The following is a 20,467-nucleotide window of genomic DNA, read 5'->3' on the forward strand; positions in this document are numbered from 1 at the left end:
GAAAAAGTAAATCTTTCGTTCAGCTGTTGTTAACTGATCTTGACTTTGTTAATTAAACGTTGTAAACCTGCTTTCAGTGTGTCCTGTACATGAGTTCTTTCAGTAAACCACAGCACGGTGTGTTTTTTGAGCTGATGAAGTTAAGCCAAAACAAGAAACATGCAGCAGGAGACAGTAACTTGTTAAAATGTTTGTGGCGAGAATAAGGCACGGCGGGACCACGGAGTATCATTCGGAGCCATCTTTATTTACATCTCACCACAACAATCCCCAAACCCCCGAGTCCCCGTGTTTTTAACTAGGCGGGCGTGATTAAGGATGCCGTGCAGGTGCGTCCGCCCTCCCTGCACGGCACCGCAGACCACGCCCCACCACATACCCCCATCGCCTGATTGAGGCTGGGGAGCCATCCGGCCGAACCTACTCCCCCACCGCCAGTGGGAGAGGGAATCAGCCCGGACAGCTGGCGCCCCCAGGCCCCGGCCAAGCGACGGGGAGGTGCGAGTTCAGGTGGCCGCCCGCGAATCCAGCGGTGCAGGCCAAGCTGGTTCGGAAGTCGGACGCGTGGCGTGTGCACCCGGCGCGGCCGGCACAGTCGTGAGCCCCAGCTCACAGGTGGCTGGGCAGAGGTGTGGCGTGTACTGGCCTCTGGTGGTGGTGAGGCCGATCTGGTGAGCACGGCGATCTCAAGCGTGGCACACGCCTCGCTCGCCAGTTCCACTCGAGCAGGCTCCCCTGGCACGGGGACCTCCAGCTCCTTGCGCGGTCCATCCGTCACTGCCGTCGCTCCCCGCTGGAGCAGCCCATCGCGCGACTCCTCCGTCACTACTACTCCCTCCGCCGCCGCCTGCTCCCGCTGGGCGGCCGCCATTTCGGCCACCATCTGGGCCAGCTCCTCCATTCCCTGGCTCCGATACGGACCCGCCGTGCTGCCTCCTGGGTTTCGGCACCAATGTGGCGAGAATAAGGCACGGCGGGACCACGGAGTATCATTCGGAGCCATCTTTATTTACATCTCACCACAACAATCCCCAAACCCCTGAGTCCCCGTGTTTTTAACTAGGCGGGCGTGATTAAGGATGCCGTGCAGGTGCGTCCGCCCTCCCTGCACGGCACCGCAGACCACGCCCCACCACAATGTTATAAAAGGTACAATTAAAGATTTTCATGGATTTTTCAAGGATAAATGTCTAATTTGATCAAAAGTTCTATATGCCATTTCTGGAGAGAGTGCAGTGGAAATGTTGTCACTTTTGGACTTTGCTACTTGCAGCTAAACATTTGCAGCTAAATAATGTATAATGTAAGCAGAAACTGCAACTGAATGAGGGAATATTTGTCTAAAAACTTAAACTGAACTAGAAGGGTACCAGTGCTCCAGCTTACCATCTTTACCTGAGTAAATCTGTTTGTTGAACAATCTAAATGGTTGATTCAGAAACTTCTGTGACATCAACTTAACTGAGACTCATTACAAATTTCACAAAACACAGTTGAATACTTAGTTAATTAGTTTTTATTAGTTATTTTTGTTTTTGTTGTTACGTTAATTTTAATAAAAAATAAATAAATAAGTAAATAATTGTCATGGTCCCCGTGCCTGCCCAGCCGGCCTCACAAGGCTACACTTGTGTTTTTTTTCTCTTTCTCCCCCTATCTCTCTGCCTGGGCGGAGCTCACAGCTGGCTCCCGCCCTTGGCTCTCACAGCTGTTGGCGATCAGCTGATTATCCGTCTTCTATTTGAGGCTGGGTCACAGATCCTCTCATCGCGGGATGATTGCGCTACTGACGTTAGTCTACCTTTCCAGCTCCCGTGGTCTTACACCTTTATGCCTTCGTGATTTGTGAGTGATATCTCCCTTTCCCTGTTCCAGCTTATCTTCCCGGACCTGTGACCTCCCCGCGGTACGAACGTGTGTGAGGACGTGAGCGAGCGTGAGAGAGAGAGAGCCTTCCCCTAATCCCCTGGAACCCTGAATTTCCCGTCACTGTATATATTATTGCACGGGTGTGTAAATAAATTGTGTTTTGAGACATCAACCTGCTCTGCGCTTGAGTCCCTGCTTTCAGCCCGTGACAATAATATCTTTATTTTATTTTATTATTAATTTATTTGTTGTTCCCAGAGAGCAAGCCAAACACTGGTCCTGACTATCTCTAGTAGTGGTGCACTACTAGTGAATGACCGGTGAATGTGGGGCGACGGTGGCAAGAAAAAACTCCCTCCTGGAGGAAGAAATCTTGGGAGGAACCAGGCTCTCTGGGAGGACCCTTCCTCCTAAGGGCAATACTTACCAGCGGTCTGAGACGACGGTTGTTCCTTCTCAGCACGATGATGGCTCTAACTTGCTTCCACACCCTGTTTTAGAATGAAGAGAAAAATGATTAACAAGGTAATAGGACATTTCAAAATTCTCTCAGCTGCTGTGTCTTCTTACGTTTCTCTTGTAAAACAGGATGTAGGCAGACTGCTGCTGTTCCTCAAAAACTGCCGATCCAGTTGTGTGGAGCACCCGTGCATCATTATAGGTGAGCCAATGATCTGATGTAGACTGTGGGCTCTCCTCAGGATGCACAGAATGACAGATGTAGTGTCCTAAGATCACATTAAGACAAATGAATCCAACTTCTAAAAGTCAACTGATTCAAGCAAACAGTGGTTTGGACTTAGTGCTTCTTAAAACATCAAAAGCTTTTGTGTGTGAGTCCTTCACTCAAAAGTAGCATTTTCTGTTTGTAACAAGTCAGTTGTTTTACCTGATTCTGTGCCTCCATAGTGACTAATGATGCTTATGAGTTCATAACGGCCATCACCCTGAGAAGGAACAAATCCAAAGATCAGTTTCATAAAGTCTCACATCAGTGCGATAATTAAGCTGATTCTCTGAGATGTTCTGCAGTCTGTTTTTACCTGTTTGGATGACACCACCAAGTCCCTCTGCAGCCTGACGGGGTCATTCACCTTCTGAAGCTTGTGGGTTTTTGTAAAGCCAAACCTCTTCAGGTGAAAGATGAGAACTCTGGCAGAAAAGAAAAAAAAAACCCAAGGTACAAAATAAGAAGAATGAGTGTCAAACACAAACCGAAGATGGGAGAAAATGACTGCTCAAGTGTTGTCTTAAAAACTCTGATGTTTAGTGCGCCACAGTTTGGAAATCAGGTCAGTCGATCAATTCTGATGTGACCTTACTCACCTTGGCAGTGTATCAAAAGACTGCTTCACTTCCGAGGTCGTCCCTCCACAGTCACAGGTAAATTCGATTTTTTGTTCCTAAACAACGGCAAAGAGAAAACAGGCTTTATGGTAGAAAAAAAAATCACAACCTATGCGCACACACAAGATCAGTGATACTACATCTCTACTGGAATTTGTGATCTTACCTTCAAGTATGTCCCTAACATGTCCTCAACAGACCCCTCTGGAACCAGGTCAAGGGACAAGCTTGTAAATTCCTCCTGTTGTGATGACTGGTGACCGCAGCTACACATTTAAGGAGTAACGTAGTTAAAGTAACAATCAAGTAGGTGGAAAAGAGGTATATGAAAATGTTGCAATCAGCCCTGTGTTTCTGAAAGACTGGCTTACCTCTTGCATGTCCTCATGTTTTCCATTTTGAAAACATGATGGTCTTCTACTGGGCAGGTATAACTTCGGCCCAGGAGAGCTGCTTCCCTCTTCAGGTGAGGTGAGAGGCTTTTCACCTCATTGAGGAAAAAGGTTAGGAATTCATGAGCGTCCTGAAAGAAAAACACAGAGGAGATTTAGAACATAAACATTAGAAGGTAAAGCAAAAAACAAAATGTCCAAATAGCTGACGCACTTTCTGTGCACTGCCTTCGTATTCAGGAACCTGTTGGCTGAATGCCTTCTTAAAAGACATTAGGCGGCGTTTTTTAAGGTCATAATCTCTTGATTCATGACAGTTCCTGATGTTCATGAGCCTTCTGTAAAAAGGAAAGGGTAAACAGACATTTCTGGTGTTAGATATCTTTGTTCTTCAGGTTTCTGAAGAAAGTAGAAGGTTGACGTAGCGCACCTTAAGAGCCGAGCTTCTGGGACTGCTCTCCACAAAGTCTCCTGACGGCTGACATCTCTAATGAACTCCTCATTGTTGAAGAGGCTCTGCAGGCAGGAGTTCATGTAGCAGCTGTTTACAATGTTTGGAAACCTGCCACACATACACAAAGTTTACACTATCAGTGTAAAATAACTCATTTCCACTTTGACAAAGAGAGCTTTGGTCCTCGTGCACCACGTGTACTCACCCGAAGCGGTCCACAGTCTGAACTTTATTTTTCTTTTTTTTTCTATCCTTCAAATTTTTCCCTAAACTATTGCAAAAAGGTAAAAACACAAACACACAATTAGGAAAGATGTCAAGAAGCTAAGCAGTGTATGTGCATGTATGCATGAGCTTTGAAGTTTAAACATTTTGGAGGACGTTTTTCTCTTACATGTCAAGCACCTGCTCCAATCCATCCTCTTGTGCCAGAAACTCCATAAGCAAAGTGTCCCAACTCAGGTCTGATGGCTCACTATGTTCAGTGGTGTTTCTAACCTGGTTGGAACTTTCACCACATTCCTTATGGGTGCTGCTGCATGCAGAAAGAAGAAAGGAGTCAGGGATGCATAGCAAGCACAACAGGACAACAAACAAACATTGTCTCTCTGGAGAAAAGCATTCAAACATCTAATTCTTATTGTGATCAGCAATCGGCCAAAATATTAAAAGCACTTACCTGGGATTGTCTGTAGTTATGACCTGTACTAGGTCCTCTGAACTGTTCAGTGGAGGCTTGATGTCCAGTTCTTGGCCTTTTGTTTCTAGGCAGTCTTCTTTTGGTGGTGCTGCCTCAGCAAGTGTACAGTCCTGCTGCAGGTTCTTTAATCTGCAAAAATATACAAATATATAGAAGATTAAGTATCAAATCTGCAACCAGAAGGATCCCAAAAGAATTTTTCTTTAAAGTGAGAAGATTAAAGTTTCCCTTACTTGTCACTCTTTTTATCAGGTTCCCCTGTTGTTTCTGGAGCAACCAGTTCTCGACCTTTTGTTTCTAGGCAGTCTTCTTTTGGTGGTGCTGCCTCGGCAGGTGTACAGTCCTGCTGCATGTTCTTTAATCTGCAAAAATATACAAATATATAGAAGATTAAGTATCAAATCTGCAACCAGAAGGATCCCAAAAGAATTTTTCTTTAAAGTGAGAAGATTAAAGTTTCCCTTACTTGTCACTCTTTTTATCAGGTTCCCCTGTTGTTTCTGGAGCAACCAGTTCTCGACCTTTTGTTTCTAGGCAGTCTTCTTTTGGTGGTGCTGCCTCAGCAAGTGTACAGTCCTGCTGCAGGTTCTTTAATCTGCAAAAATATACAAATATATAGAAGATTAAGTATCAAATCTGCAACCAGAAGGATCCCAAAAGAATTTTTCTTTAAAGTGAGAAGATTAAAGTTTCCCTTACTTGTCACTCTTTTTATCAGGTTCCCCTGTTGTTTCTGGAGCAACCAGTTCTCGACCTTTTGTTTCTAGGCAGTCTTCTTTTGGTGGTGCTGCCTCGGCAGGTGTACAGTCCTGCTGCAGGTTCTTTAATCTGCAAAAATATACAAATATATAGAAGATTAAGTATCAAATCTGCAACCAGAAGGATCCCAAAAGAATTTTTCTTTAAAGTGAGAAGATTAAAGTTTCCCTTACTTGTCACTCTTTTTATCAGGTTCCCCTGTTGTTTCTGGAGCAACCAGTTCTCGACCTTTTGTTTCTAGGCAGTCTTCTTTTGGTGGTGCTGCCTCGGCAGGTGTACAGTCCTGCTGCAGGTTCTTTAATCTGCAAAAATATACAAATATATAGAAGATTAAGTATCAAATCTGCAACCAGAAGGATCCCAAAAGAATTTTTCTTTAAAGTGAGAAGATTAAAGTTTCCCTTACTTGTCACTCTTTTTATCAGGTTCCCCTGTTGTTTCTGGAGCAACCAGTTCTCGACCTTTTGTTTCTAGGCAGTCTTCTTTTGGTGGTGCTGCCTCGGCAGGTGTACAGTCCTGCTGCATGTTCTTTAATCTGCAAAAATATACAAATATATAGAAGATTAAGTATCAAATCTGCAACCAGAAGGATCCCAAAAGATTTTTTCTTTAAAGTGAGAAGATTAAAGTTTCCCTTACTTGTCACTCTTTTTATCAGGTTCCCCTGTTGTTTCTGGAGCAACCTGATTTCTTCTCTGTAGAAAGAAACCAAAAGACAGGACATAGCTGTGTGCTTCATTGCTCTTAATTGCTCCCATTTCATTGTGATGAATAAATGCTTGATGATAGTGACTCTTTCCATAAAACATACCTTCCAGAATTTGAAAATAGACCAGCGGGACTTTTTCTGTGGCTTTACAGTGGGGGTCTCTGCCTCTGTATCGCTGTCAGTTTCCTGTAGAGAACGAACAAACATAATGTTATTAAAAAAGAAAAGTCACTTAAAATTAACAAATACATTTTAAGGAAAATATGCATTTCATATGTCTTCTGTAAAAGCAAACCGAGAAACAGCAGAAGAAGTGTCTCCATTTTATTTTCTTCTTCTTCTTTATACCATTTTCATGGTTAGGTGTTGTGGCAGCAACAGAAGCATCCGGGACGCTGATCGAGGACAAAAGTGTAAATGTTATTTTTCAAAGTGGAAATTTTTAACAAGGAGCGCATCCTGGATATTGCAAATAAAAAATAATAACTGTTATGAAATACCAAAATGAACAAAATCATGTATTTTGTACATTTACACTCTATATTTTCAACTAATCTCTGAATCGATATAAATAATAGACAAAACTAGAAGTAGTAAAAACGATATAAACACACAAGGCGGAAGAAAAACAACAATAAAAGGGAAATAAAACAGCTCACACTAAACCACTGCTATAAATATCTCCGGCAACATTGGATTAAAGAGTCACATTTCTTTACCTCTGTTGAGACGTAGAAGGAATTTCCTTCTCTGCCACGTTTTGGTTTTTTGATCTCTGTTTAGAAAGAAGAAAACCAACATCAGTAATGGCATAAAACAAACATTCCAAGGGAGGCTCTACATGAAAAGTGTCCAGTTAGAAAATTTGGTATTATTTTAGATTATTTATCAATTTAGTGAGCTATCGACTCATGAAGTGGACCGATATGAATATGTTTAAATAAATTAAAAACAATTTATTCATGCCTCAATTTGAGTTTTAAAGTTTATGGTATGAAATACAAAATACTTCATTTGGTTCAAAATTCAGTTTTTACAAAAATCATCTATGAAGCTCCATTAAAAGCTTCAAAATGCTTATTTACTGTAAGAAAATATACAGAGAAATGTGCTACAAGTCTCGTCAAACTTACCTTTCTGAGAAAAAAGCGTTTGAACATCTTTGAACCTAATTTGATCGCAGTGAAAATCTTCTGTGCTATGCAAAAGTTCAACTGAAAACAAGTTCAATAGTTGTATATTTATAAGCTTTCAGCATAGAATGTTCATACCCTGAACATATGTCATCATAATGTATGGGGCTAGTTTGCATATTTTGGAATGTATGCTCATTGGAACTGTGTGGTACTCGTCTCCAAGCAACCCCACTGTACATGCTTGAAATGTACAGTGCAATGTGCAAAAAATTGCAAAAATAAACAAGACAAGACAGTGCAATGGATATGTGCAAAATGCTGAGTATTGTGCAAAAGTAACTTGGTGTGTGTGTGTGTGTGTGTGTGTGTGTGTGTGTGTGTGTGTGTGTGTGTGTGGAGCAGGGCGATATGACCAAAAATATTTATCACGATATACATTTGAAAATTTGCGATAACGATATAACTGACGATATAACTGACACTAGACAAAATACTTTACAACTCCACGACTTTATTAGTGCAAAAAAACCATCAATGTATTTTCACTTAAACAAGCAGCTGTTTTTATGTGCATTAAAGTTATATAAAAATGTAACAATGCAAATTCCTTGCTGACAGTTTAACCAAAAGGCATTTCCAGTGGAAATTGGCCGACATATCCTGAGCATAACAATGTATAATATCCACTAAACTTAAAAAGAGGTTATACACACACAATACAGTAATATTATGTTGAAGCACAGTACGTATCACTCCGCGAGGCGCCTGCCTAATATAGCCGTAATGCTCCACTTTCGCTCTTCTCATTCTGTGTCGCCGCCATGTGCGTATGTAAACATAGGCACTGCGCATGCGCGTTTTACCCATATTCTATCACGATATTTCATTTTCCTATCGTTGCCCAAAATTACACCGGTATTACCGTGAACGGTATGATATAGCCCAGCCCTATATGTGTGTGTGTGTGTGTGTGTGTGTGTGTGTGAGATACTGCAGATAAGTGCTTGGTAGCGATGTGTGAAGGTGTGTGTGTGTGTGTATCAGTCCAGTCACTGAGTGTTCAGGAGTCTGACGGCTTGCTGGTACCTCTTTCGAGAAGGCAGCAGGGTGAAGAGTGTGTGAGGTCCTCCATAATGCTGGTGGCTTTGCGGATGGAGCGGGTGCTAAAAGTGTCCATGATGGAGGGGAGAGGGGCTCCAATGATCTTCTCAGCTGCTCTCACTATTAGTTGTAGGGTACTGCGATCTGATACGGTGCAGTTACCATACTAGATAGTGATGCAGCTGCTCAGGACGCTCTCGATAATCCCTCTGTAGAAGGTGGTGAGAATGGATGGTGAGAGATGGGCTTTCCTCAGCTTCCGCAAGAAGTAGAGATGCTGTTGGGCCTCCTTAGTTATGGAGCTTGGGTTAAGGGACCAGAAAAGGTTCTCCGCCAGGTGGACATCAAGGAATTTGGTGCTCTTGACGACCTCCAAAGAGGATCCAGTGATGTTAAGTGGGAAGTGAGCTCTCTGTGCTCTCCTGAAGTCAACAATCATCTCTTTTGTTTTGTCCACGTTCACAGACAGGTTGTTGACCCTACATCTCTACAGATGGCCCCTAGCGCAACCCTTCAGCCTACTAGTAATTGCACCTATTGTACAAAAGGGTTAGGGTTGTGTATGGGATTTCCTATGCCCCCTGAATGCACCATCGGGGTGCATGTCCGCAACTTTAGTTCAGAGACAAACGGCAGCCAAACAACGGACAGTGTGTGCGTTCATAAGACCGTAAGTTAATGTTTTACTTCACTCAGTTGTGTTGGTGTTCAGCCATGAGTGTATTTGATGACTTACCAGCAGTTTCTGCTTCTGTTTATGTGACATTATGTGTGTTGGTGGCCAGGGAAGGAACGTGCCCTCCGGTTGTTGCAAGTGGCTGCCATCAGTCTCTCCAGAAGACCATCACAGCAACTTTCATGGGGCAAATGGGGCTGGAGGACCAGTCCTCTGCCTAAACCAGGTGGCTGCAGCCTGGCCCCACACTTAGAAAGGCTGGATTGCTGAAAATGGTAGTGCTAGAGAAATTTGTGGGGGGGGGCTACCGGCCAGGACAGTGAAGTGAGTCTGCTATCACTAGCCGGTGAACCTCGAAACTGCCATCACCCTGGCCAAAGACCAGCTGGCGACCTGTCCGGCTCAGTCATGGATATTCACAAATACCCCATAGTACTGGTGGAAATGAAAGATCGGGGGGAAATGCATAGAGTAACGGCTGCGGTTAGCTGGCGGCTAGCATACCCCTTAAATCTCAAAACTGATTGGTTGGGGTTTGGTAGCTCAATAGGGCAGTATGCTGGGCTGCACACACAGCCAATAGGGACACGTGGCGTTTGGGCCACGTTCAGCTTGCCGGTTCCAGCAATTTGCTACACAGAAGATAATGGCACTATGCAATTCGCCCTTTGATCAAATGATGAGAGCTGATAGTCAAATAGTGCGCCCTGACATTTCCACATTTTGTAACGACAGACCATGTTGAGCGTGTCGTGACACTTGTAAAATGGAAGAACACATCTACTTGTTGGTCGCAGAAGAGCCACTGAGAAATGATTTTTTTAGGTGGCTCGTTACAACTCGATGGCTGGTCACCTGGAATAAGATAAGACTCTGGACCCAAAAATTGACCGATTTTACTGGCCAAGAATCTGTTTGGATGTGCGCTGATGTTGTGCGTCCAGTGGTGTCAGCTGGTGAACCAGCTGGCCATTCCAAAAGTGCCTTTATGCCCTTACTGCCCTTAATGGAGGTACCATTTGAGCACATTGGCATGGACCTCATCTGACCATTTTATCGACGAGAAAAAGTAAATCTTTCGTTCAGCTGTTGTTAACTGATCTTGACTTTGTTAATTAAACGTTGTAAACCTGCTTTCAGTGTGTCCTGTACATGAGTTCTTTCAGTAAACCACAGCACGGTGTGTTTTTTGAGCTGATGAAGTTAAGCCAAAACAAGAAACATGCAGCAGGAGACAGTAACTTGTTAAAATGTTTGTGGCGAGAATAAGGCACGGCGGGACCACGGAGTATCATTCGGAGCCATCTTTATTTACATCTCACCACAACAATCCCCAAACCCCCGAGTCCCCGTGTTTTTAACTAGGCGGGCGTGATTAAGGATGCCGTGCAGGTGCGTCCGCCCTCCCTGCACGGCACCGCAGACCACGCCCCACCACATACCCCCATCGCCTGATTGAGGCTGGGGAGCCATCCGGCCGAACCTACTCCCCCACCGCCAGTGGGAGAGGGAATCAGCCCGGACAGCTGGCGCCCCCAGGCCCCGGCCAAGCGACGGGGAGGTGCGAGTTCAGGTGGCCGCCCGCGAATCCAGCGGTGCAGGCCAAGCTGGTTCGGAAGTCGGACGCGTGGCGTGTGCACCCGGCGCGGCCGGCACAGTCGTGAGCCCCAGCTCACAGGTGGCTGGGCAGAGGTGTGGCGTGTACTGGCCTCTGGTGGTGGTGAGGCCGATCTGGTGAGCACGGCGATCTCAAGCGTGGCACACGCCTCGCTCGCCAGTTCCACTCGAGCAGGCTCCCCTGGCACGGGGACCTCCAGCTCCTTGCGCGGTCCATCCGTCACTGCCGTCGCTCCCCGCTGGAGCAGCCCATCGCGCGACTCCTCCGTCACTACTACTCCCTCCGCCGCCGCCTGCTCCCGCTGGGCGGCCGCCATTTCGGCCACCATCTGGGCCAGCTCCTCCATTCCCTGGCTCCGATACGGACCCGCCGTGCTGCCTCCTGGGTTTCGGCACCAATGTGGCGAGAATAAGGCACGGCGGGACCACGGAGTATCATTCGGAGCCATCTTTATTTACATCTCACCACAACAATCCCCAAACCCCTGAGTCCCCGTGTTTTTAACTAGGCGGGCGTGATTAAGGATGCCGTGCAGGTGCGTCCGCCCTCCCTGCACGGCACCGCAGACCACGCCCCACCACAATGTTATAAAAGGTACAATTAAAGATTTTCATGGATTTTTCAAGGATAAATGTCTAATTTGATCAAAAGTTCTATATGCCATTTCTGGAGAGAGTGCAGTGGAAATGTTGTCACTTTTGGACTTTGCTACTTGCAGCTAAACATTTGCAGCTAAATAATGTATAATGTAAGCAGAAACTGCAACTGAATGAGGGAATATTTGTCTAAAAACTTAAACTGAACTAGAAGGGTACCAGTGCTCCAGCTTACCATCTTTACCTGAGTAAATCTGTTTGTTGAACAATCTAAATGGTTGATTCAGAAACTTCTGTGACATCAACTTAACTGAGACTCATTACAAATTTCACAAAACACAGTTGAATACTTAGTTAATTAGTTTTTATTAGTTATTTTTGTTTTTGTTGTTACGTTAATTTTAATAAAAAATAAATAAATAAGTAAATAATTGTCATGGTCCCCGTGCCTGCCCAGCCGGCCTCACAAGGCTACACTTGTGTTTTTTTTCTCTTTCTCCCCCTATCTCTCTGCCTGGGCGGAGCTCACAGCTGGCTCCCGCCCTTGGCTCTCACAGCTGTTGGCGATCAGCTGATTATCCGTCTTCTATTTGAGGCTGGGTCACAGATCCTCTCATCGCGGGATGATTGCGCTACTGACGTTAGTCTACCTTTCCAGCTCCCGTGGTCTTACACCTTTATGCCTTCGTGATTTGTGAGTGATATCTCCCTTTCCCTGTTCCAGCTTATCTTCCCGGACCTGTGACCTCCCCGCGGTACGAACGTGTGTGAGGACGTGAGCGAGCGTGAGAGAGAGAGAGCCTTCCCCTAATCCCCTGGAACCCTGAATTTCCCGTCACTGTATATATTATTGCACGGGTGTGTAAATAAATTGTGTTTTGAGACATCAACCTGCTCTGCGCTTGAGTCCCTGCTTTCAGCCCGTGACAATAATATCTTTATTTTATTTTATTATTAATTTATTTGTTGTTCCCAGAGAGCAAGCCAAACACTGGTCCTGACTATCTCTAGTAGTGGTGCACTACTAGTGAATGACCGGTGAATGTGGGGCGACGGTGGCAAGAAAAAACTCCCTCCTGGAGGAAGAAATCTTGGGAGGAACCAGGCTCTCTGGGAGGACCCTTCCTCCTAAGGGCAATACTTACCAGCGGTCTGAGACGACGGTTGTTCCTTCTCAGCACGATGATGGCTCTAACTTGCTTCCACACCCTGTTTTAGAATGAAGAGAAAAATGATTAACAAGGTAATAGGACATTTCAAAATTCTCTCAGCTGCTGTGTCTTCTTACGTTTCTCTTGTAAAACAGGATGTAGGCAGACTGCTGCTGTTCCTCAAAAACTGCCGATCCAGTTGTGTGGAGCACCCGTGCATCATTATAGGTGAGCCAATGATCTGATGTAGACTGTGGGCTCTCCTCAGGATGCACAGAATGACAGATGTAGTGTCCTAAGATCACATTAAGACAAATGAATCCAACTTCTAAAAGTCAACTGATTCAAGCAAACAGTGGTTTGGACTTAGTGCTTCTTAAAACATCAAAAGCTTTTGTGTGTGAGTCCTTCACTCAAAAGTAGCATTTTCTGTTTGTAACAAGTCAGTTGTTTTACCTGATTCTGTGCCTCCATAGTGACTAATGATGCTTATGAGTTCATAACGGCCATCACCCTGAGAAGGAACAAATCCAAAGATCAGTTTCATAAAGTCTCACATCAGTGCGATAATTAAGCTGATTCTCTGAGATGTTCTGCAGTCTGTTTTTACCTGTTTGGATGACACCACCAAGTCCCTCTGCAGCCTGACGGGGTCATTCACCTTCTGAAGCTTGTGGGTTTTTGTAAAGCCAAACCTCTTCAGGTGAAAGATGAGAACTCTGGCAGAAAAGAAAAAAAAAACCCAAGGTACAAAATAAGAAGAATGAGTGTCAAACACAAACCGAAGATGGGAGAAAATGACTGCTCAAGTGTTGTCTTAAAAACTCTGATGTTTAGTGCGCCACAGTTTGGAAATCAGGTCAGTCGATCAATTCTGATGTGACCTTACTCACCTTGGCAGTGTATCAAAAGACTGCTTCACTTCCGAGGTCGTCCCTCCACAGTCACAGGTAAATTCGATTTTTTGTTCCTAAACAACGGCAAAGAGAAAACAGGCTTTATGGTAGAAAAAAAAAATCACAACCTATGCACACACACAAGATCAGTGATACTACATCTCTACTGGAATTTGTGATCTTACCTTCAAGTATGTCCCTAACATGTCCTCAACAGACCCCTCTGGAACCAGGTCAAGGGACAAGCTTGTAAATTCCTCCTGTTGTGATGACTGGTGACCGCAGCTACACATTTAAGGAGTAACGTAGTTAAAGTAACGATCAAGTAGGTGGAAAAGAGGTATATGAAAATGTTGCAATCAGCCCTGTGTTTCTGAAAGACTGGCTTACCTCTTGCATGTCCTCATGTTTTCCATTTTGAAAACATGATGGTCTTCTACTGGGCAGGTATAACTTCGGCCCAGGAGAGCTGCTTCCCTCTTCAGGTGAGGTGAGAGGCTTTTCACCTCATTGAGGAAAAAGGTTAGGAATTCATGAGCGTCCTGAAAGAAAAACACAGAGGAGATTTAGAACATAAACATTAGAAGGTAAAGCAAAAAACAAAATGTCCAAATAGCTGACGCACTTTCTGTGCACTGCCTTCGTATTCAGGAACCTGTTGGCTGAATGCCTTCTTAAAAGACATTAGGCGGCGTTTTTTAAGGTCATAATCTCTTGATTCATGACAGTTCCTGATGTTCATGAGCCTTCTGTAAAAAGGAAAGGGTAAACAGACATTTCTGGTGTTAGATATCTTTGTTCTTCAGGTTTCTGAAGAAAGTAGAAGGTTGACGTAGCGCACCTTAAGAGCCGAGCTTCTGGGACTGCTCTCCACAAAGTCTCCTGACGGCTGACATCTCTAATGAACTCCTCATTGTTGAAGAGGCTCTGCAGGCAGGAGTTCATGTAGCAGCTGTTTACAATGTTTGGAAACCTGCCACACATACACAAAGTTTACACTATCAGTGTAAAATAACTCATTTCCACTTTGACAAAGAGAGCTTTGGTCCTCGTGCACCACGTGTACTCACCCGAAGCGGTCCACAGTCTGAACTTTATTTTTCTTTTTTTTTCTATCCTTCAAATTTTTCCCTAAACTATTGCAAAAAGGTAAAAACACAAACACACAATTAGGAAAGATGTCAAGAAGCTAAGCAGTGTATGTGCATGTATGCATGAGCTTTGAAGTTTAAACATTTTGGAGGACGTTTTTCTCTTACATGTCAAACACCTGCTCCAATCCATCCTCTTGTGCCAGAAACTCCATAAGCAAAGTGTCCCAACTCAGGTCTGATGGCTCACTATGTTCAGTGGTGTTTCTAACCTGGTTGGAACTTTCACCACATTCCTTATGGGTGCTGCTGCATGCAGAAAGAAGAAAGGAGTCAGGGATGCATAGCAAGCACAACAGGACAACAAACAAACATTGTCTCTCTGGAGAAAAGCATTCAAACATCTAATTCTTATTGTGATCAGCAATCGGCCAAAATATTAAAAGCACTTACCTGGGATTGTCTGTAGTTATGACCTGTACTAGGTCCTCTGAACTGTTCAGTGGAGGCTTGATGTCCAGTTCTTGGCCTTTTGTTTCTAGGCAGTCTTCTTTTGGTGGTGCTGCCTCAGCAAGTGTACAGTCCTGCTGCAGGTTCTTTAATCTGCAAAAATATACAAATATATAGAAGATTAAGTATCAAATCTGCAACCAGAAGGATCCCAAAAGAATTTTTCTTTAAAGTGAGAAGATTAAAGTTTCCCTTACTTGTCACTCTTTTTATCAGGTTCCCCTGTTGTTTCTGGAGCAACCAGTTCTCGACCTTTTGTTTCTAGGCAGTCTTCTTTTGGTGGTGCTGCCTCGGCAGGTGTACAGTCCTGCTGCATGTTCTTTAATCTGCAAAAATATACAAATATATAGAAGATTAAGTATCAAATCTGCAACCAGAAGGATCCCAAAAGAATTTTTCTTTAAAGTGAGAAGATTAAAGTTTCCCTTACTTGTCACTCTTTTTATCAGGTTCCCCTGTTGTTTCTGGAGCAACCAGTTCTCGACCTTTTGTTTCTAGGCAGTCTTCTTTTGGTGGTGCTGCCTCAGCAAGTGTACAGTCCTGCTGCAGGTTCTTTAATCTGCAAAAATATACAAATATATAGAAGATTAAGTATCAAATCTGCAACCAGAAGGATCCCAAAAGAATTTTTCTTTAAAGTGAGAAGATTAAAGTTTCCCTTACTTGTCACTCTTTTTATCAGGTTCCCCTGTTGTTTCTGGAGCAACCAGTTCTCGACCTTTTGTTTCTAGGCAGTCTTCTTTTGGTGGTGCTGCCTCGGCAGGTGTACAGTCCTGCTGCATGTTCTTTAATCTGCAAAAATATACAAATATATAGAAGATTAAGTATCAAATCTGCAACCAGAAGGATCCCAAAAGAATTTTTCTTTAAAGTGAGAAGATTAAAGTTTCCCTTACTTGTCACTCTTTTTATCAGGTTCCCCTGTTGTTTCTGGAGCAACCAGTTCTCGACCTTTTGTTTCTAGGCAGTCTTCTTTTGGTGGTGCTGCCTCGGCAGGTGTACAGTCCTGCTGCAGGTTCTTTAATCTGCAAAAATATACAAATATATAGAAGATTAAGTATCAAATCTGCAACCAGAAGGATCCCAAAAGATTTTTTCTTTAAAGTGAGAAGATTAAAGTTTCCCTTACTTGTCACTCTTTTTATCAGGTTCCCCTGTTGTTTCTGGAGCAACCTGGTTTCTTCTCTGTAGAAAGAAACCAAAAGACAGGACATAGCTGTGTGCTTCATTGCTCTTAATTGCTCCCATTTCATTGTGATGAATAAATGCTTGATGATAGTGACTCTTTCCATAAAACATACCTTCCAGAATTTGAAAATAGACCAGCGGGACTTTTTCTGTGGCTTTACAGTGGGGGTCTCTGCCTCTGTATCGCTGTCAGTTTCCTGTAGAGAACGAACAAACATAATGTTATTAAAAAAGAAAAGTCACTTAAAATTAACAAATACATTTTAAGGAAAATATGCATTTCATATGTCTTCTGTAAAAGCAAACCGAGAAACAGCAGAAGAAGTGTCTCCATTTTATTTTCTTCTTCTTCTTTATACCATTTTCATGGTTAGGTGTTGTGGCAGCAACAGAAGCATCCGGGACGCTGATCGAGGACAAAAGTGTAAATGTTATTTTTCAAAGTGGAAATTTTTAACAAGGAGCGCATCCTGGATATTGCAAATAAAAAATAATAACTGTTATGAAATACCAAAATGAACAAAATCATGTATTTTGTACATTTACACTCTATATTTTCAACTAATCTCTGAATCGATATAAATAATAGACAAAACTAGAAGTAGTAAAAACGATATAAACACACAAGGCGGAAGAAAAACAACAATAAAAGGGAAATAAAACAGCTCACACTAAACCACTGCTATAAATATCTCCGGCAACATTGGATTAAAGAGTCACATTTCTTTACCTCTGTTGAGACGTAGAAGGAATTTCCTTCTCTGCCACGTTTTGGTTTTTTGATCTCTGTTTAGAAAGAAGAAAACCAACATCAGTAATGGCATAAAACAAACATTCCAAGGGAGGCTCTACATGAAAAGTGTCCAGTTAGAAAATTTGGTATTATTTTAGATTATTTATCAATTTAGTGAGCTATCGACTCATGAAGTGGACCGATATGAATATGTTTAAATAAATTAAAAACAATTTATTCATGCCTCAATTTGAGTTTTAAAGTTTATGGTATGAAATACAAAATACTTCATTTGGTTCAAAATTCAGTTTTTACAAAAATCATCTATGAAGCTCCATTAAAAGCTTCAAAATGCTTATTTACTGTAAGAAAATATACAGAGAAATGTGCTACAAGTCTCGTCAAACTTACCTTTCTGAGAAAAAAGCGTTTGAACATCTTTGAACCTAATTTGATCGCAGTGAAAATCTTCTGTGCTATGCAAAAGTTCAACTGAAAACAAGTTCAATAGTTGTATATTTATAAGCTTTCAGCATAGAATGTTCATACCCTGAACATATGTCATCATAATGTATGGGGCTAGTTTGCATATTTTGGAATGTATGCTCATTGGAACTGTGTGGTACTCGTCTCCAAGCAACCCCACTGTACATGCTTGAAATGTACAGTGCAATGTGCAAAAAATTGCAAAAATAAACAAGACAAGACAGTGCAATGGATATGTGCAAAATGCTGAGTATTGTGCAAAAGTAACTTGGTGTGTGTGTGTGTGTGTGTGTGTGTGTGTGTGTGTGTGGAGCAGGGCGATATGACCAAAAATATTTATCACGATATACATTTGAAAATTTGCGATAACGATATAACTGACGATATAACTGACACTAGACAAAATACTTTACAACTCCACGACTTTATTAGTGCAAAAAAACCATCAATGTATTTTCACTTAAACAAGCAGCTGTTTTTATGTGCATTAAAGTTATATAAAAATGTAACAATGCAAATTCCTTGCTGACAGTTTAACCAAAAGGCATTTCCAGTGGAAATTGGCCGACATATCCTGAGCATAACAATGTATAATATCCACTAAACTTAAAAAGAGGTTATACACACACAATACAGTAATATTATGTTGAAGCACAGTACGTATCACTCCGCGAGGCGCCTGCCTAATATAGCCGTAATGCTCCACTTTCGCTCTTCTCATTCTGTGTCGCCGCCATGTGCGTATGTAAACATAGGCACTGCGCATGCGCGTTTTACCCATATTCTATCACGATATTTCATTTTCCTATCGTTGCCCAAAATTACACCGGTATTACCGTGAACGGTATGATATAGCCCAGCCCTATATGTGTGTGTGTGTGTGTGTGTGTGTGTGTGTGAGATACTGCAGATAAGTGCTTGGTAGCGATGTGTGAAGGTGTGTGTGTGTGTGTATCAGTCCAGTCACTGAGTGTTCAGGAGTCTGACGGCTTGCTGGTACCTCTTTCGAGAAGGCAGCAGGGTGAAGAGTGTGTGAGGTCCTCCATAATGCTGGTGGCTTTGCGGATGGAGCGGGTGCTAAAAGTGTCCATGATGGAGGGGAGAGGGGCTCCAATGATCTTCTCAGCTGCTCTCACTATTAGTTGTAGGGTACTGCGATCTGATACGGTGCAGTTACCATACTAGATAGTGATGCAGCTGCTCAGGACGCTCTCGATAATCCCTCTGTAGAAGGTGGTGAGAATGGATGGTGAGAGATGGGCTTTCCTCAGCTTCCGCAAGAAGTAGAGATGCTGTTGGGCCTCCTTAGTTATGGAGCTTGGGTTAAGGGACCAGAAAAGGTTCTCCGCCAGGTGGACATCAAGGAATTTGGTGCTCTTGACGACCTCCAAAGAGGATCCAGTGATGTTAAGTGGGAAGTGAGCTCTCTGTGCTCTCCTGAAGTCAACAATCATCTCTTTTGTTTTGTCCACGTTCACAGACAGGTTGTTGACCCTACATCTCTACAGATGGCCCCTAGCGCAACCCTTCAGCCTACTAGTAATTGCACCTATTGTACAAAAGGGTTAGGGTTGTGTATGGGATTTCCTATGCCCCCTGAATGCACCATCGGGGTGCATGTCCGCAACTTTAGTTCAGAGACAAACGGCAGCCAAACAACGGACAGTGTGTGCGTTCATAAGACCGTAAGTTAATGTTTTACTTCACTCAGTTGTGTTGGTGTTCAGCCATGAGTGTATTTGATGACTTACCAGCAGTTTCTGCTTCTGTTTATGTGACATTATGTGTGTTGGTGGCCAGGGAAGGAACGTGCCCTCCGGTTGTTGCAAGTGGCTGCCATCAGTCTCTCCAGAAGACCATCACAGCAACTTTCATGGGGCAAATGGGGCTGGAGGACCAGTCCTCTGCCTAAACCAGGTGGCTGCAGCCTGGCCCCACACTTAGAAAGGCTGGATTGCTGAAAATGGTAGTGCTAGAGAAATTTGTGGGGGGGGGCTACCGGCCAGGACAGTGAAGTGAGTCTGCTATCACTAGCCGGTGAACCTCGAAACTGCCATCACCCTGGCCAAAGACCAGCTGGCGACCTGTCCGGCTCAGTCATGGATATTCACAAATACCCCATAGTACTGGTGGAAATGAAAGATCGGGGGGAAATGCATAGAGTAACGGCTGCGGTTAGCTGGCGGCTAGCATACCCCTTAAATCTCAAAACTGATTGGTTGGGGTTTGGTAGCTCAATAGGGCAGTATGCTGGGCTGCACACACAGCCAATAGGGACACGTGGCGTTTGGGCCACGTTCAGCTTGCCGGTTCCAGCAATTCGCTACACAGAAGATAATGGCACTATGCAATTCGCCCTTTGATCAAATGATGAGAGCTGATAGTCAAATAGTGCGCCCTGACATTTCCACATTTTGTAACGACAGACCATGTTGAGCGTGTCGTGACACTTGTAAAATGGAAGAACACATCTACTTGTTGGTCGCAGAAGAGCCACTGAGAAATGATTTTTTTAGGTGGCTCGTTACAACTCGATGGCTGGTCACCTGGAATAAGATAAGACTCTGGACCCAAAAATTGACCGATTTTACTGGCCAAGAATCTGTTTGGATGTGCGCTGATGTTGTGCGTCCAGTGGTGTCAGCTGGTGAACCAGCTGGCCATTCCAAAAGTGCCTTTATGCCCTTACTGCCCTTAATGGAGGTACCATTTGAGCACATTGGCATGGACCTCATCTGACCATTTTATCGACGAGAAAAAGTAAATCTTTCGTTCAGCTGTTGTTAACTGATCTTGACTTTGTTAATTAAACGTTGTAAACCTGCTTTCAGTGTGTCCTGTACATGAGTTCTTTCAGTAAACCACAGCACGGTGTGTTTTTTGAGCTGATGAAGTTAAGCCAAAACAAGAAACATGCAGCAGGAGACAGTAACTTGTTAAAATGTTTGTGGCGAGAATAAGGCACGGCGGGACCACGGAGTATCATTCGGAGCCATCTTTATTTACATCTCACCACAACAATCCCCAAACCCCCGAGTCCCCGTGTTTTTAACTA

At 43.5% G+C, this 20,467-nt stretch overlaps 2 protein-coding genes across 2 annotated transcripts; both read right to left on the reverse strand.

Moving 5' to 3' along the window:
- Window positions 1–2,418: 2,418 nt before the first annotated feature.
- LOC147312735 (ubiquitin carboxyl-terminal hydrolase 46-like) lies at window positions 2,419–7,732 on the reverse strand. Its single transcript, XM_086264329.1, has 16 exons — window positions 7,364–7,732; window positions 6,950–7,005; window positions 6,526–6,625; window positions 6,333–6,416; window positions 6,161–6,216; window positions 4,742–4,891; window positions 4,457–4,597; window positions 4,268–4,333; window positions 4,039–4,170; window positions 3,823–3,946; window positions 3,588–3,739; window positions 3,383–3,482; window positions 3,196–3,272; window positions 2,913–3,021; window positions 2,759–2,816; window positions 2,419–2,597 (listed from the first exon to the last, which is right to left on the reverse strand). The coding sequence occupies exons 1-16, from the start codon at window positions 7,388–7,390 to the stop codon at window positions 2,419–2,421; spliced, it is 1,611 nt and encodes a 536-aa protein (XP_086120455.1). The 5' UTR covers window positions 7,391–7,732.
- A 4,892-nt stretch (window positions 7,733–12,624) lies between these two features.
- Window positions 12,625–17,720, reverse strand: LOC147312736 (ubiquitin carboxyl-terminal hydrolase 46-like). Its single transcript, XM_086264328.1, has 16 exons — window positions 17,338–17,720; window positions 16,924–16,979; window positions 16,500–16,599; window positions 16,307–16,390; window positions 16,135–16,190; window positions 14,949–15,098; window positions 14,664–14,804; window positions 14,475–14,540; window positions 14,246–14,377; window positions 14,030–14,153; window positions 13,795–13,946; window positions 13,590–13,689; window positions 13,402–13,478; window positions 13,119–13,227; window positions 12,965–13,022; window positions 12,625–12,803 (listed from the first exon to the last, which is right to left on the reverse strand). Exons 1-16 carry the CDS (start codon window positions 17,362–17,364, stop codon window positions 12,625–12,627), a joined length of 1,611 nt encoding a protein of 536 aa, XP_086120454.1. The 5' UTR covers window positions 17,365–17,720.
- Window positions 17,721–20,467: the final 2,747 nt, after the last annotated feature.

This window comes from Aulonocara sp. 'chitande type north' Nkhata Bay, linkage group LG15 (genome assembly GCF_057382095.1).
Source record: "Aulonocara sp. 'chitande type north' Nkhata Bay isolate Kocher_YH1m ecotype deep benthic linkage group LG15, A_spYH_male_GT1.1, whole genome shotgun sequence".
Taxonomy (NCBI): domain Eukaryota; kingdom Metazoa; phylum Chordata; class Actinopteri; order Cichliformes; family Cichlidae; genus Aulonocara; species Aulonocara sp. 'chitande type north' Nkhata Bay.